Here is an 18,411-nt window from a genome sequence, read left to right on the forward strand (position 1 = left end):
TCATCATGAGCATCAGTGTCAGAATATTGAACAGATTTATCGTAGCTGGGTGCAAGATTTACTCCTCCACTTTTTAAACCAATTTCTGAATTACAACTTGAATACAAATTCATCCAAGGTGATGAAAAGGCCCTTGTCAAGCACAGAGAGTTCTTCAAACACAAAGTGTCTGTCAAATGTTCCAGAGGACAAATATGAAGTTGAAATTAGCAACAGGACCAAGAGGAAACTGGGGAGTGGGGGTGTTATGGAGTAAACAAACCGAGTTTCCAACTAGAGTCCATTTGCTGCTTAGGATCTGTTTTACAGCATGCCTCCCTCCATCCAGTTCTTTCAGAATGGCAATTATTCAAACCTGCTCTTAACCTTTTCAGAGCTCTAGGAGGTCTCCAGATTAAAGCCTAAATTCTCACCACTGGTAGCTACCACCTTCCTCCCATTAAGGATCCTATTTTGGTCCACATTCATTTACCCCCTGGCCATCTCAAAGCCATCACAGCCTCCTGCAGCACTCCTGGGCAGAACACACCTGTCTGAACCTCTGCTCACGTGCTGACACATTTATACCACATTTAACAAGTCAAATAGATGAGCTTTATCTGATGCCAGTGTCTGGGCAGCACTAATCCTACCAGAAACCCAAGAGGCTGGAGGGATGTCTCCACTCCTCTCAGCAGTCTCAGAACACTTCAAGTGTGGTTTTCTTTTCATTCCCTACGCTTGTCTGCCACTTTCTTACTGTGAAAATAAAAAGCACAGATAAAGCAGATAAATCCCCCCACAAAATACTCTTCCATAAAGTTTATTTCACTAGCATCCTACAGATCATATGCTCATTAGGCAGAGAGAGCATGGCAGCTAGTTAATCTTTGTTTCCAGTGACAAGGAATAGCTCTGTAACACCTGAGGCAATGAGAATTGAGGCAATGCTGTGTTTTCTTACAGATATGTATGCAAGCCTCCTTTCAGAGTGACTCACATGCTCAGGAACTTGGTTGGGGACAAACATGACATTAGGGATTACTGTAAATGTAAATAAAATGCTGTTAATTACAATTAGGAAAGAATACTACTAACTTATCTAAGTCACTGTTTCATATGAATTTAGCCTGTAAGTGACTGGTGACTGCAGCTCCCTCGACCACAGATCTGAGAGATGAGGTATTCAGAACACAGAAAGCAGCTGAAGTTTATCCCACCGTACTGAAGGAAAAACAAAGCGTTACATTTAATGCATGAACGTAATTCAAACAAAATGGAAGTGATCTGAACACCCTGGATATCCAACAGGAGTGCATTCCCTTCCTTTCCCCATGATCTCACCACCTAGAGGGACAGTGCACCCCAGGAACCACGTAAGCTGCAGCCTGCCAGCAGCTCCATCTAACACAACTCTGTGACCCTTTCACCATCTAGCAGCTATTTTCCCTCATTATCCATAATAAAACTGGCTGTAATCTTTTGAATTAGCTATAACAGACCTATTTTGTCTTTTTTTTTTTTTTAAAGCCACAAGAAACCTTAATGATGGTTATAAGTGACTTACTCAAAGTTTAGCAAAGCAATGATTTTAGAGAGGTTTTATGCAAATATCAGCTTGCCATGTCCTCCCTTCTGGTACTCCTGAACTTATCACAGACTCATCATACTATGGTTTGGGTTGGAAGAAACCTTAAAGCTCCTCTAGTTCCAATCACCAGCCACAGGCAGGGACACCTCCCACTATCCCAGGTTGCTCCAAACCCCATCCAACCCAGCCTTGGACACTGCCAGGGATGGGGCAGCCACAGCTTCTTCTGGACAGCTTCACTCAAGGATCTTCAGTCACTCAAGGAGCATTAAGAGTTGAACATCCAGCCTACAGCTGAAAAATGGAGTCCTGTATGTTCTTACTCGCACTCACCATGAAATTCCAGGCTGTGGAATGGTACTTGTGGAATGGCATTAGCGCTGTCAGCACGGTCAGCTCATGCTGAGTCAAGTGAAACACAGTGAAATAAAATTTCTGAGCGATGCACAAGGTCAAGCAGAGTATTACTCTGGGTACTCAGGGTATTACTCCAGCAAGTGCAGCTCAAGTCAAACGATGTGCTTCAGTGAAAGCATTTCACAGCGTTCACTGTGCCTCAGCCCCGAGGAGCACTCAGGCTCCTGGCATGTGCTCTCCACAGCCAGTGCTGCTGGGCCCTTCCTGCTTCACAGAAAAATCATATATGCCATTAAACACAGCCTCCAGCCAAACTGTGTGACCTGCAGTCGTGTTTGTGACACAGGGCACTCCAAACAGAACACTCACACAAGCAGCAGTTATTCTAAGAGCCACTATCAAACTTCAGAAAAACAAACTAATGAAAAAATGTTGTAAAATTGTTAAAAATTTACAGTAACACCAACATATAGAATGCATTTATTAAAAAAAAAAATACAACACCACTTTGCCTTATCTTAAATAATAACAACTTCACATACCTGCAAGGTGGTAGAAACATGGAATCCTTCATGAGCACGGATCCAGAAAGTAGGATATACCAGCATCTTGCAATAGTTTCTGAGCTGTAAGAAAAGAAATCACTGATATCTACTTTCTTCTCACAACACCTCAGAAATATATTATACAAAGTATCACTGTAGTAAAATACTGATTTACCACTGTAGCAGTTCCATATGTAAGAACCTGAGCACTTGAACTGGATGCTTCCAAAACACCAAGACGTTTTTGTAAAACATCTACATCCAGAATGTTTCTTGGACTTTACAATTTGACTTTTCAGTCAGCCTAAAGTTTTATTTTATTAAAACTAAGTTATTAATTTTCAGTGAAAACATTTTATTCCAGTGAAAAGTATACATAAAACTACAAATACAGGACAGCACAATCCCTAAACTCACATATTGACTTGTGCTGGAGCAGGTGTGTGTGACACACACCCACCACCCCAACTAGCAGGTGGCATCTCCTTTAGACTCGGGTGTCTGGAAGCTGGGCCTTATACAGGAAGCCAGGATTAGCTGTGAGAGGATAAATATACCATAAACAATGCTAAAATATGAGGAAAACAAAAGTATATTTGCCTCTGGGCAGGAATCTAAAGAGAATTGAGCTCAAATAACTAATTCTTGCAGTTGAGAGGAGGTGTTGGAGCTCCATCCCTCTGCCATGCAGGGTGCAGGCAGTGCCAGCTCCAGGGACACAGTGCCACCTACTGAGTGTCACCTCGGCTCTGCCTGTGCCTTCCTGGTGCCACAGTCACACACACAGACACCTCATGGGCACCCCTCAGATGTCAACCCTGCTCCTACAGACACCCCCTGCCAAAGCCTTGAACCGAGCCGAACCACTGTAAAGGCTTTTATTGGCAGTGACTGAAAATGCAAAGCAGGTATTAAAACGTGCAGAGCAGTGCTTTTGCTCACACTTCTACTGAAGAACTCAGCAAGTGCTGTGTACTCACCAAAAGAGAACTTGGTTGCCCTTGTACCTCTCATAGCGGGCACTCGATGACATTATTCTGAGGGAGGAGGAAGAGAAGTTTAATTTCAATTTTAATCCCCAAAGATCACAAGCCATTAATCACCATATTTCAGTAGAACCACTTTAAAGCTCTAAGACCCCGAATTCAACATTTTTTTTTGTCCTACACAAAGGATGTGCTTAACCAGAAAATTCAAATTATTACGGTGTTCTTCATTATCCAAACAGATAATATACAGCATGTTCTCTAAGTGTTTAAATCACTCCCACACAGTGGAATTACCCATAGCAACAGAACTGAAGGAAATAAAATACTTCCAACGCACTTTTTATGCTTTGTTGGCCTTCCATTTTATGGATTCTGAGATCATCCGAATGTCTGAAGCATTAAAAAGCTTTTGTAATCAGGAGTTAAGAGAGGGCACTGTCTACACAGCCCTTTGTAGGCAAATGGCAGTAAGCTCTGCCTCCCTTCTTAGAAAGGCTAATTAGTTTGGATTCCATGCCCTGTCACTGCAGTGACTGAACCCAGCAGTGGACTCGGCCAGTGCTCTGCCCCCTCCAAGTGCAGACACACAAAAGCTCTGCTCGTCTGCACAAAAATAAAGCCAGAGGTACATAATGCCAAACAACTGCAGCTGTGGAGCACTCACCTCAGCTGATGTTCCCTGAAATGCGAGAGGATGTCCAGTCCATGGAGGAAAGAATAGATAGTATTTAAGTCCTAGACAGAGAGAGAAAAAAAAAACCAAACATGACCAACTTCATCCACAACATCTAATCACTCTGCACTACTTTTGAGATTCTGCAGAAAGGTACACAGACTTATGAGACATAATTCTAGAGACAAAGCCCAGATCAGCAGACAGGTCAGGGGACACACAGGCTTGAAGAACCCTGTCCACACTTAAGCTGTGAAAGTGAAGAGAGTGAAATCCAACTGATGCATAAACACTCACCTGAAAAAAGGGATTTATTAAAAATATCTCGGAAAATATTTACATGAATGGAAACAGCAGCAAACAACATGTGGAATAAGCCAAATGGGGCCGTCCTGTTCCTCCAAGGACAGAATTTGCTAAAACCTTTTAAAACCTCTTTAAAGGGGGAATTTTGCAAAATTAATTTCCTAGTAGCAAAGAACACCAGAAAAAACCCAAACCACTCAGTGTAGCCACCATGTACAGTGCAGAGAACCACAGTACCTTTCCAGAGCAAAGGGGTGATGTTCAGAGAGGAAGAACTCTTTCATGTCCACCTCAGACCTCGCTGGTGGCCCTACTACAAACCTACTCCATCCTACTGCCTTTTACTCAGCCCAATCCTCATCCAAAGGGCAACATTATAAATTACTCCAAAATACTCTTTGGCAAAGATGAAGACAATGAAGTTTTAGAGGTCTCCCACCTCCTGCTGCCACGACTCAGCATCACATCAGTGCCAACCACCAGCAACCACAGAAACAAAAATATTAAAGCACTAAGATTATTTCACTTTAAAAACAGGGCTTTACATAGAAGCTAGAATTAGGAGATACAGCTGTTTAAACTTCTCAGTAGACAGAATCCTCCTCAGTCACACAAATATCTGTGCTGATGGTGCAGACCACACGCTAGGGAACAGCTCACTAGGGCTATTCATCACCGAATTTACTGTCCTGAACAGGTGGGCTGCGAGCCTCAAATACACGCACAACAAAATCATTATACACCACAGAGCAGTCTCTCCAGCTTGGCCTTGGAAAGTATGTTCTGAATTTTCAAGTGCTGCATTTATCCCGTGTTTACAAAAGATAAATCAATATGAATGCTGGCCTCAGAATTTACAATGGATTTACTTCAGAAAAGTTCTTTGGCTTAATAGTCCTTGTTTAGCAATATAACGGATACGGACTGTTATAGCAAACGAAAGGTCAGACGTAATTGCAGGCCATGCAAAACCAATAAAACTCTGATTTATTTTTTTAAATGTCATTACCAGACCCCATGAAAACTAAACAGAAGCCCTGAATGTGTAACGCATTTATAAAGCACTCGTTTCTCACACAGTCCAATCTCATTCTAATCCTCCGACTGCGAGTTGCCACAAACTTGATTTTATTAGTGAAATGTGGGAACAGCAGCTATGAATCAGACTCCAAACACACCACAGCCTGTCAGAGGTGGGCACCTGGCAGCCAAAGGGTCATTTCAGGTGACTGCCCAGCTCCTTTACTGAGCTGTCCCTGTTCCTGAGCAGGGAACTGCCCCACCTTCTCCACCTGAAAGCATCAGGCACAGGAATGCAGCAACTACACCCTCAGACCATACACTGCTTTAGTAGTTAATAAAACTTAGGAGTTATAGACTCTATGGAACAACTGAAACAAAACCCCTGTGTCCCACATTCTTCCTCCTCCACCTGGAGGTCCACCTCTCCCGGGCCAGAAGAAGAATACTCTCAACTCCTGTTGAAGCTGAGCAGCCAGGAAGAAATCAGTATTTGGTATTAAAATTAAAGCTGAATTTTTCAGTCTTCATAACTCATTATGCCTATATAAGTTTGCCAGTATTTTTTTTTACAGAATAGAGACTAGGATGTAACAGAACATCTTTCAAATATATTTTAGACAAGCAGTTGGGCATGGGCACTCCACCTGCAGACACAGGAGGGCTGTACTGACCCACTGAGGAGCTTGATGAATAAACAGTTGGTGAATTAAAGAGATAAACATTTGCTTCGAGGGATTCATGCCTGGAAAGCATCCCACGGCTCTGACTTTGGCTGTGGAGATGAGCAGCAGATACAACAGCTGAGCCAGAGCACAGCAAAGGGGAGGCAAAGGTTCCCATTCCCTCCCCCAGCAGAAGGTGTTTAACCCACACTATCGGGTATTACTGCTCTAATGCTGATAAATGTAATAAACACCATCCTGCTCACTGCCCAGCCAGGGGGGGACACACCAACAAGCCAAACACACTGGCTACTCATGCAGCAGTTTCTACAAGCATTTTTAGATCAGGTTCTGTAACCCTATCCCTAAAAATAACTCACCCTTCAAGCAAGCCCTGTCCCAGTTGTGCAGAGCAGGTGATTTTGGGTGTCCCCGAGCACAAGAGCTAACTCAGTGATCCCCTGGGAAGGGCTGCTAAATGCCCTTTTACACCAGAGCATCAAACACACCCATCCAATGCATTTTACATGTCTTGGTGAAATAATCTGCTGGTTTAAATAGATACAGCCAGGTAAAATTCCTCCTCTCCCTCGCATGCCACTTCAAATTCCAACAAGGGGGGATACAGTACATGTGGTGTATATATCCCAGTTTTTCCCAATAAAATGAAAATTTTCTATCAGTTATGCTTTGTGAAGTTTTCTCCATTAGTAGCAGCAGCACCGAGATTACGTTTGACACACTACATTTAGAGTCTCATTCTGTATTTTTGCCGGTGAGGAACACCAGTTACTGGGAGGGTGGCTGGTGATGGGCAGGGGCTGTGGCCACCTCGTGGACAGAGGCTGCACCACGCTCCCAGAAACCTCCATCAGAGCTGCAAGCATTCCTTTCTCTAACTCAAGGTTTGTAACAGCTTCTAATCCCATTTTCAGTCTTAGTTTTAAAAAGGGATTTATGTCACCGCAGCAGCTGTAAACGGCAGACAGGCACATAACCACAGTACAAAGGGTAGAGATCATTTTCACAGATACCCACTATGAAAAGTGCTATTAAAGGACGATGCCAAAGGGCAACAATCAGCGTCGTAACAGCAGAACACAAAGCATTTGTTGGAATTTTATAGCCCCTTTCTATATCCTTCCTTATAATCTCTTTACTTCCATCCAAATCCAACTGAAACATGCTTATTGATGGAAAGCAATTTCTCCACATGCTCCAAACTAAAGACCGAGGGGTCAGCATGATTTTATTTTGTAATCTTTCTTTTCAGAGCTTTTCATCACCTGAAACAACAGCCAAAGGTAAAGCACGAGATCTCCCTGCAAATGCTGTGCCCACACAGATCCTTCCATCTCCGACAGAAAACTACCTTGACTCGGTTATTTACGGAGAAATTCGCATTTTCCATCCAAACAGCTAAAACTGCAGCTACAGAGACTCAAGAGAAAGCTGTGCAAGGAGTAGAGGGAACGGGGCAGTTGCTACTCTTGCTGGAAGGGAGATTTTCTAACTCCAGAGAGGAAGCAAGAACGCTGTGACAGCGGTGATCCCGCGCCAAGCTGCCCGGGACGGCGATTTCCTTTGCCTCCAGTTCTCACAGCACACAGTTGATGAGCAGGCACATTTAAAAAGCAGGGGACATCTGAGTCTCCAAACTCCTCCTGTGACAGAACACACTGGAGGAGCCAGCGTGTATTTCAGTGCAGAAACCAGGGGATGGCTCTGGGACGGCACTGTTATCTCCAAACCCTGCACAAGAGAAGTGTGGCCACCAGCGGCCCCAGCATCAGCTTTTATCATCCCCAACACACACATCCTTCTGGCAAAAAGCACAACCAGCTGCTAAACCAAAGGTGGTGTAAAAACACAGAGATTTTAGTAACAATATCATGTTATCTATAAATATATGTTCTTTTATGGTAACATCCTCATCCCAGTACAGTTCACAGTGAGCCACCTGAACACCCAGCCCATTTCTCGTTTTCTCTGCCAGGTGCTAACTCATAGCAGTACCAAAAGATGGTGAAGATAAAAGAAGCTTCAGTAGCATCAACTCATCACACAAAAACTCATCACATGAAAGCAAACATACTCACTACCACCATCACTCATTTATCCCAAAACACTTAATTTGCTACAATTTTTTACAAGAATAGTGAAATATTGATTTCTTAGTTGTTAAGATGTAATTTTTTAAAATAAAGAAATAAGAACAGTCAGCTGAAAAAAATCATCACGAGAATATAATCCAATCTCAAAGCTGCTGGGGAAGTGGTGGTCATCCTCAGTTTCTTTATCAGCAGCTTTTTAAAGTATGACCAAGTTCTGGACAGATCTGGACAGGACCAAGATGCTCCTGAACAAGCACCACAGTGCAGAAACACCAATGATGAGCAACATTTGCGAGTTTGTATCATTTCCTTATGCTTCACCCTCTTCTCTCCCAATCTCTCACCTTTAATCCAAGAAGCAACTTTACAAAGCTCAGAATTAAGACCCCAAAGGGACAACGGTGGCCTTGAACACGGAGTTCTGACCACAAAGTTTTCCAACCAACACCTCCTGCCAGCACAACTGTAATTCATGTGAGCTGCATCCATCATTCTGTAAGTCCACAATAACGTCCAAGACAAATTCTTGGACACCCTGCAGTGTTAAAAGTGGGCAAAAGCAGTGAGATGCTTTTCAAAAAGGACAGAGAAAGGACAGAATGACTGCACCACGAGCAGCTTTGCCCTTGATAAACACAAACTAAAAAACCAATGCTTTACTTGAGACGATCCCAGCCAGGTGTTCCAGTAACACATTATTATTTTAAAACACCAAACAGGAAATCTAGTCTATTTCTAAGGAAGATAAATTGTTCTGAGATGACCTCATAGTTCCACATTCTGACAAGTCTCACAGAGACAACCTCAGCAATTGCGCTGAGGAAGCCATAAATCCCCACAGACTCCCTTTAGCACTCACTGCCTGTCACGTTGTGTCCTTCATGCCATCAGGGACAGGCAGCCCAGTTCCCAGCAGCTGCATCCAGCCCTGGCCAGCCAGCACGGACCGTGGGACAGCTGCTCTCTGCAGCAGGACTGGGCTCAGGGATGCTCCCAGATCCCACATTCCCCTGAGCTCCCCTGGATCCACCCCGAGCCTGAAAGCAGGGGGCTCAAAGAGCACAGACTGGCAGGTATTACTCAGCCCAGAGCTTTGCTCAGGGACTGAGAAAAGAGCAGGAACCTGCACCACAGCACCAGCACTTCAAAGCCTCGGTTGGAACCCGCTGTGTCAGCAAGTTCCAGAGCGATTGCTCTCACATGCAAACCTGTCCCGGGGAGCTGCGCTAAACCTGTCTCTCAATCCACCCCAAACACATTAAATTCCTGTTGCAAGAGCAGATGCTTGGCTCACTCGAGGCTCCCCACGCCCAGCCACCCAGGACTCCCTGGGTCACACACAAGAACTGCTTCCACAGAAGCACAAAGGGCTTTGCATCCCTACCTTTCCCAAGGTAAGGCAGTTGCCAGGATGAATATCTCACAGGCTTCAGAGCAAACTAAAGATGTCAGCATCTTCTAAAGATCTGCTACAGATTCAGCCATATCACAGAGAATATACTTTAAAAGAAACATTCACACATTTCTGCCTTTGAAACAACAGTTAGGCCAGATGGTAACAGCTTCCCAAATTCCACTGCCGTTCAAAAAGACCATGAGGTAGGAAACCTTCCAGGGAAGGAAGCCACACTGAAAGGTGCCACAACCTCCCCTGTTTGTATGTTAGAGAGCTGCTTCTTCCTCTCCCCTGCTCTGAGCAGAAAGAAGGCTGGAAACAAACTCCACCAGAACCAAGAGCTCTCCTGCTATCAGGACAAGCATTTTAACAGGCTCTTGGACAGTGTCTGAATTTCTGTGTATTGAAGTTGTTCTTCCAAGAGCCCAGATTTCAGCAAAGCAAACAGAGGTGATTCTTGGGGCACAGGTTGTGTCAGCTGGAAGTGGCAGGCTCTCCTCCAGCCCGCTGCCACTACTTGCTCCTCAGTGATTCAGCAGGTTCTTCATACAGATTGAATGCAACTTTTATTGGGAATTCTGTCAGGCTCAATAAAGACTTTGTCACCCTCGGGGAGTGTAGCAGAAAAGAGGAAATGTTACTCAGCACAGTTTATGGTTTTGATTGCTTCCCTTCCTGTTGCTTCATCGAAGGCTGGAATCCGCGCCTTGTTTCCTTTAGTCTCTGTTTAAGGCCAATTGTAAAAATAGTACTCCCAAATTCTTTCCTGATACTGTAATACCAGAAATAAAAATACAGAAAAACATGCTGAAGTTCTCTGACCCACGTTTTACACAGCCAGATATTCAGATATCTGCACAGCAAATTCACCAACCACAGGGATGCTGGTTCATGAACCCCCCCTACACGCCCGAACCCAAGTGATACACACCCTCAGCCACCCCAAAACTTGTGGGAGGAGCAGCAAAATACACTTCAACATGTGTAGTAGTCCCTAAACTAAAAGGAAGTTCATGAGATGAACTAGAAAGCAACTCCCCTTTCTTATTTACTCTCCCTGTACAGTGGCATAAACATTTGACTTCAATAAAAATGCAAGTGATGCAAAAGAACGTCGGCTCAGGGCTCCTCCAAGGAGAGGAACAGTTCCCTTTAAAGGAGCCTCCTATTTAGCTGGAGGCCATTTAAAAAATAAAACTCAAAAATAAATATGGGCACTGAGGAACTATTAGGGAAGAGAAAGGATGGATTAGTCAGTCAGATGAATGAAAACGCTCTCAAAAGATTTTAACAAAGTACCTTGCACGGAATGACATAGTTTAAGGAGCATTCAGAAGGAATGAAACCACACCATCCCAAGTAGGGAATTGCACCAGTTCAGAAAGCCTAATTAAAGAACCTTTCACAGAACAGACCAGCAAACTCCTGCATGATCTTAAATCACTGCCTGAGACTGCACCCAGTACCATTTGTATAAAATAAACCAGTTCAGCTGCTCAGGGCCGTATTCCATTATTCAGAAAGAACAGCATATATTCCATAAAGAAATTGGACAGCTTCAAATGACCAAGAAGTTGAATTCTCAGATTTATGGTCTTTCATATGTCCACAACCTGCTGGTGGCTATGTCCATTAGCCAACTATGGATCATACCACGACCATGATATAGGACTCCCCCCTGAACTCCAAGCTTTACATTTACCCATATAGATCACAGACACTGGTTTTTCCAAATGAGGAAATGTCAGTTTAGTTATTATAATATCTTTATACAGGAGAAAAGAGAGAAAAAAGGACTTCATTTTACTCTTTTGTGCATCCAGGAAGTACTTCCAGTTGACAGCAGCAGTTAATAACAGTACAGCCACAAACAGGAAACTAAAATCTGGATTTTATTTTTGCAGACAGTAAGAAGTAACATTACACACTTGGATTTATATCTTATTTTCTCATATTTCCTCGTAACATGTACATAGGGCTACAGGCACAGACTTATAACAATCTAAGTATCCTAATAAAATTTGAAAAAGCTAAATCTTTAAAAACAGAGACTCTAGAACGACTATGACAGTTTATTGATGGACTGGAAGTACCTCCATTCAGTGGCATTATTCTAAAAATAACATTAAAACCCAAAGTCTTTCTACATGAAAATAAAACAAAAAGTTTCTCTACTCACCAATGGCTCCCCACACCCAACACAGATAAACACCTTCCACCTCAGAACCCTGGACTATGTTGATATAAGACTTTGGTAGAAAGAAAAACATCTAAAGGAACGAGGGAAGGGAAATTTTGTATTTTTACTGCTGTTCCATCACACAGAGTCAGCATTTCTGGAACCCTGACTTCGCCAGAGAAAAAACTTCCTTTGGAAAAGCTGATTTTGCAGAGTGAAATTCCAAGGGCCCTGAACTGGAGAGACAGGAACATCAGATGTCACTGCTTCAAAGCAGGCAGCTTATGAGGAGTTTTGAATATCTGAAGCACAATTCAGGCCTTATCATGGTTCAGAACAAAAGCAGAGCTATGAAAAAGAGTCTTCGAGTAAAATATTACCCTAAAGTTCCCAGACACTCATTACTGAATTTTAAAATATCTTTCAGACATATATGCTGATAACAGAAAACACCAAACCCAAGCTGAGTCGAACACCCTGAGTTCCTGGAGTTCAACAGGATGGGAAGCTCACAATATCCAAAATTAATCTCCATCAAAGAGCAGGACCATCTACCAAACATTTCTCAGTAATACAAAGACTGCAAAAGCAGTCTCCTTACCCAGGCTCTTGAAAAATTGCCAAAAATCAGCAAGCAAAACAGGCAATTTCAGGCTCTCAGGTCAATCGACAGTTTGCCAGTCACGCTGCTGAACTCTTGTCAGAATGATCAACCTCCCACCCAAGGACAAGCACCCATCCCATAACAATATTGCAGCTTAAACTTTTCAGTCGTAACTCCAAAAAAATCATCTTGCCTGATTCACAAAGAAACTCCCTGCTCTTTTCAGAGGAAAATACCAACATCTGAAATTTCCTTTTAAGAAAAGAAGGAATTGTGACAGGAAAGGTCAAAACACTGAAACATTCAGGGGAAAAAAAAAAAAAAGTACATTCTTATTAAATTAGAAATTTGGTTCAGAAACCTGAGGCTGAGCAGAGAGGAGGTGGAAGATGAAATCCAAAGGTCAGTTTTATGCTTATCTCTAATGACAACTTGGGAGTGTGTCTGTGTGAACTGAGTCATGTTAAACATCCCAGCTGTTACCTGCACATCACTTTGCTCTCACTGTAGGCAGTGCTCTAGTTCTGGTTCTCTTTCCTCCCTCTTGGGCTGGCAACTGCTGTTTCATGTTTAGCACATAAACACTGCTGTCAAGATTTCCACATTTCCATCGTGCTTTGCCCAAGGTGCCTCTGCATCAGCTGAACGTTACAGTCGAGGTCCCACACCCCAACAGGCATCTCAAGCAAAGAAGGAACTGACAGACACAACAGCAGCTTTTTTCCATCATATTGGTTGTCAGAATTTTATACAAACAGAATTTTACACAAACATTTAGGATTTTGTGGTGCGTAATTTCTTATTTCTTTGTGAATTCAAGCAAGCAAGGATCATGTCTGTCTGGAAATAAAGTCCTGCTAAATAAATAATACTGAAAGCAAAATAAATGAGATATTTATAAATATTGTAACTGAAGTCACCCACTCAGTATCTAGGTAATGGAGAGGAATACAGCTCTAGCAAGTGCCTAAAAATGTTTTGGTGCATCAGTAAAACATTAAGAGAATGATGGGACTATAATTGGAGAATAAAATATCACGCAAATGTAAAGCTCTCCTACAATCTTTTTCAATAAAATCACGGGGGGGGGGGGGAGGAAGGAAAAAAAAACCCTAAGCTGCAGCTATTTTATTCCCATAACAGTGTCATTCTGAACTGTGAAGGAATTCCTGCAGAGGACAGCAGTAATATGCTCACCAGCAATTCCTCCTGCATCCTGCCATTAGGAAAGCACTGGGAAACAGAGCAATCCAGGAAAGTTACTGTACCCACGGGAGGCAACATCCCTTAGGGAACTCAAAGTTATCTGAAGGCAGGATTAGCACACCCTCTGACACGCTGGGAAAGGCTAAGGTGCCTGTGACATGTGTATCCACACGCTGGCAAACACTCCTATCCCTCACCAAACACAGGAGTGGCATCAGCAGCTCTTCACATCTTTGCTGGGAGCACAGAAATCAGCCAGGCTGACCTCACTGCAATATCTGAATGCAAATCACCACAGCAGAACTCCAACAATTCACGCTCTGCCACTGCTTTAACATCTTCTGTTGTGTTTCTCAACAATACCTGTGCCACAACGGAGCTTACAGATCCAAACTGAGGAGTTGTATGTACAGATACATATTCATCTAGCTTGGTAAATTGAAATCAAACCAAATAAATGGCAGAGGGAGATACCTGTGCACTTCCCTGTTCATTACACTGATCACTGATGCACAAAGGGAATAATTCTCACCGAGAAAATTAACAACTTCAACATTAAGACAAACAACAAAACAAGTGCCCAAAAACTTCAGAGGTTACAATTACCTTTGAATACAAACCCCAAACAAGCCCATCTCCCCTTTCTCATTCCCAGGAAACCATGATCAACAATGATTTGTCATACAACTCGCCAGAGACCCCTCCAACCTCTCACTCTTCCAGCATTAGCCAACCACAGCCTCTATGGAGGTATAACACACCCACTTTTAAGCAAATCAAGGGATTTATCTAAAAAGAAGACTCCTGTTTTAAGAAAGCAAGGCCAGCATTATTCACTGAAGATGGGAAAAAAACCCTCAACCTAGTCTGAGCATCAAAGTCAGCTTTATAAGCAGCAACACAATGCCTTAAATTAAAAATGCAGACTTTTGACTTATCAGTTCACATTAAAGGAGAAGATCCACACAGGGTGATGAAAGGCAAAGTCTGGACCCAGCAGGAGGATGCTGCAATAAATATTACACCTTCACGATCTCCAGACAGTCATGCCTGTGAGCACACACACTCCAGATCCCAGGAGGAACAGAAGGATCCAGTGCTGCACTTCAGACATTCTGCACAACAACACTGAAAACCACGAGCTGTCTGCTGCGTGTTTTGGGGGAAAGCTGTGCGTTCAGAGCGTCTCAGCCTCTCACTCAGGCAGCTGGCCCACTGCAGGACTCGCCAGGTGCTCTGTGTCCCAGTGTCAGAGCAGTGGAAAGCCTGTTATCCAAAGAGTCTCGCTTTATTACATAACTGCAAGAGTTACGTAATTCTATCTCACACTAAAAAACAGTTCTACAAAACATGTTCAACTACAGCATGGGAAAAATCAAAGCAATGCCACGCTAAACGCTCGAGTCCACGACCTCCAAATTCTGCCCAGCCAGATTCGCTGGATTTGAGACCTAAACTTAAGCACAGGGGAGATTCTGGGCTTTTCTTTAAAAGGTGGTTGTGCTCAGCTCTGTTACTGTTACTAACAGAGCTGTTAACTACAGGTCTGCTATTCCCCACAATCCCTTCTTCTAGCTGATGTGCTCAGTGGGGAAACAAAACCTAAGTTTCCTCTCCTGAGCTGTTCACTCCAGCCAAAAATGCACCCCAGTGGCTCACGAGTCAGGCTGGCATGGTAGGCTGGCACAGAGATGAAGATAAAAGGTCTTTCCCTCCCTCCAGACCAAGAGGACCAACATTTGAGGCTCATTATTAATCATTCTTTGAAGGACAGACTGCTTAAATGTCAATGCTTTAATCAGGCACAAAAAGATTACAAAGACAGAATCCCTTAAAGCAGTTATTTTTGTTCTATTTGTCAGGAATTCGCTACACTCTTGACATGCTAGAAGCTAACCCATAATTAGCAGAGCTAAGGAACCTCGAGAAACCAGACGTGGAATGCTAACTAATTTGTGCATGCTTCCCTGAACCCAGGGTATTTCCAAAATACTGTACTGAAATCATCAAAAGAGGAAGAAGGGTGTATCAGAGTTACATCAAACAAAGGAAAACCCTCTGTATTTTAGGCCTGAGGCCATTGAAACAAGAAGACCTCCTAGTTTTAGAAACAGCTCGGCAATACCAGTGCGACCAGAACTCTTTTATGGAAAGGTCAGGCCTCTGACAAGGAAGGGCATCAGAGCTCTGGACAGCCTTTATCAAGCTGTTCTCAGTACACTCCTCAATGGGAACTCAGTTTTGCGTGTGCTTGGCAGAGCAGGGAGAAACCCTGAAACCTGGAGGTGCACCCAGAATTATAGAAAAATTCCTCTCTGAAGCTTCTGTAAAAAAAAAGTTGGGGTATACTACCTGAAGAGATTTGCTTTTGAAAATTATTAACTTTTAAATGACTTTTTCTTTAATTCACTACAGTGTTTTGCAGCTTTAATACTATGAGGAATTTAACACCTACACATCTTGACTGCTTGCCCTCCACCCTTTGAAGTTTTAGACAACAAAAGGAGAAATGTATTTTTTTGCCATTTGGCAACTTTTCTGAATGCCAAGTGTACTTGCAGTTCTCTCCCACCTCCTTCCACACCCTTTTCTGGCCCTTTTTTACTATTCTAATATCCCCAAGGAGTTACTATTGCAAGGTCAGTAACAAGGCATCGGGTTCACCTTTTAGCTCAAATTAAGCATCTGATTACCACCTAATCAGTCCCTGAAATGAAATGTTTCAATTCTGATACTACAATAGGAAATAGCTTTGTAGAAAAATATTACATTAAATATTCAAATTTTAATTCAGCAGTGAAAACTCTTAGTTAAATTATCACTCCACAGATGAAACTAAGCGCATGACCCCACTGCATGGGGAAAAGTGAGTACTGAAGGAAATAAGTTCCAGTAAAGAATTCCAGGCCAGGATTTCACCATAACTTCTGGTTTCACTCTCAGGACTGTCACAGCTGTCATTAAAATGAAAAAAAACACACAGTTTTTCAGGAACAGTAGAAGCAAGGAGAGGAAAAGTAATCTTGGAGCAACAACACTTCACGCACCCCTTGGAAGATCACTGGGAACAGCCACCCTGATATGCTCTGACTCCACTCGCTCCTCCAGCAAGGTCTGCACGCAGCAGAAGTCTTATTACCTCCTGAAAAGAACCAAACTTGATCTGGGGGAGTTACAGGTAGGAGATGAGCAGGCTGGGTACAGACAGGAGGCACTGCAGGCACCTCCTGCACATCTCCAGTCTGTCGTGGAGCACTGAGTGTTTGTGACAGCAAAGCTCAGAAACTGGAGTTAGCTTAAAGGAAACCTCCTGTAAGCTAAATTTACCCATCATCATAGTTGGGAGAACTACGCCTCAAAACATCTGATCGATACCAGTGCATGACCTACTCTGCACAGTCACATCTGTCGAGCCCTAAATCCCGCATTTAGGGTGAAGATTATCATGAAATGAACTGCTGTGATCTCTGCTTTTTAGTGACTGTGACTCTGGCCACCAGCCTGAAAAATGTCTGTAAATACTATCTGTGTAAGCTTCTAGTATGCTCTGAACCACAGTGGAAACAGGAGTTTGTTTTACAGTCACCTCTCAGACACAACAGCCTTGTTGATAACTGTATGGTCAAGCCAAAAACGCCCAGAACTACTGAGTGAATCTTCTAAAGAGCTTCTTAGAACAACACATAAACAAAAAGAATAGGAAGGACGTGCAAGCCCATCCTGACAGACCCCTGAAAGCCTGAGGTACAGAGACAGGGGTTGCACGCCAAGCACCCCAAGGCAGATGCACAACAGCATCAAACACTGAACTTCCTGAACAAGAGGAAGGGGAGGGAAGGGCGAGAGACTTGGAGAAGTCTCCAAGGATAATTTCATAGGGAGATTTGGAACACTCAGAACTCGATGTATTCTGGAGATATTTGGTTAAATATTCTTACCTACACTCAGACCAGATTCTCAGATTCCTTTAACCAACAACTAGCACTGAACCAAGAGGGTTCTGAGCTGGAGGGTCCCTCTGTTTTGGGATTGTAACAGCAGGAGAAGCTTAAAAGGGAAAACAAAAAAGCAATAAAAGGATATCAAACCACACCTGGTAACTGGGGCTTCAGACAAAGCTGTTCCTACACACACCAAACTCTGGACACGTTAAAGCATGACACGAAATTCTTCTCCCAGGTAATAAGTGACAGGATGACAGAAAATGACCTCAAGCTGCTCCAGGGAAGGTTTAGGTTGGACATTAGGAAAATTTTTTTCATAGAAAGGGTTGTCAAGCATTGGAACAGACTGCTCAGGGCAGTGGAGGAGTCACCATTCCTTGAAGTGTTCAAGAAAAGTGCAGATATGGCACCTGGGGACATGTTTTAATGATGACCATGGTGGTGGGGCTGGGTTGATGGTTAGACTTGATGATCTCAGAGGTCTTTTCCTACCTAATGAATCTGTGATTGTATGAAATTACTCAAGAGCACTTCTTTTAGGTTAAGGACAACTCTTCCAGAGGGAAGACACTGCTCCCTGCCATCGCTGACTATGGAAAATTCCTGCCCCAGATCCAGGAGCAGAATTCCTGCAAGCACCCTCTGATCTAGGGAGCTCTGCAGCAGCACCACCACCACCTTCTCCTTGCCTCCCACACAAGATTCATACCTGTAAGAGTGCCTTAGAATGTGATTTCCTTTAATATCCTTACTGTTAGCATATCTTTGAGAAAAGATACCTAAAAAATCATATACAAAAGGTGTGCAGTAGACACCCACACACAGAGGCACGAACCATCCTAG

The 18,411-nt window shown here is 43.2% G+C and overlaps 1 protein-coding gene across 7 annotated transcripts in view; it reads right to left on the reverse strand.

Annotated features, from left to right (window-relative positions):
- The window catches only part of RAPGEF6 (Rap guanine nucleotide exchange factor 6), a 113,626-nt gene that overhangs the window by 86,928 nt on the left and 8,287 nt on the right, over positions 1–18,411 (reverse strand). For all 7 annotated transcript variants that reach the window (XR_003573034.1, XR_003573033.1, XM_027899801.1 and 4 more), the window contains exons 2-4: positions 4,126–4,196; positions 3,453–3,509; positions 2,470–2,553 (exon numbers count right to left, since the gene is read on the reverse strand). Coding sequence is in view for 5 of the 7 variants with exons in the window: in XM_027899801.1 (XP_027755602.1) it covers positions 2,470–2,553; positions 3,453–3,509; positions 4,126–4,196 (212 nt within the window). In the remaining 2 variants the exon portion in view is untranslated. The remainder of the gene's footprint in view (positions 1–2,469; positions 2,554–3,452; positions 3,510–4,125; positions 4,197–18,411) is intronic.

The sequence above is a fragment of the Empidonax traillii genome, unplaced genomic scaffold (assembly GCF_003031625.1).
Source record: "Empidonax traillii isolate 1590-97213 ecotype Southwest subspecies unplaced genomic scaffold, ASM303162v1 scaffold689:size842923, whole genome shotgun sequence".
In the NCBI taxonomy this organism is placed as follows: domain Eukaryota; kingdom Metazoa; phylum Chordata; class Aves; order Passeriformes; family Tyrannidae; genus Empidonax; species Empidonax traillii.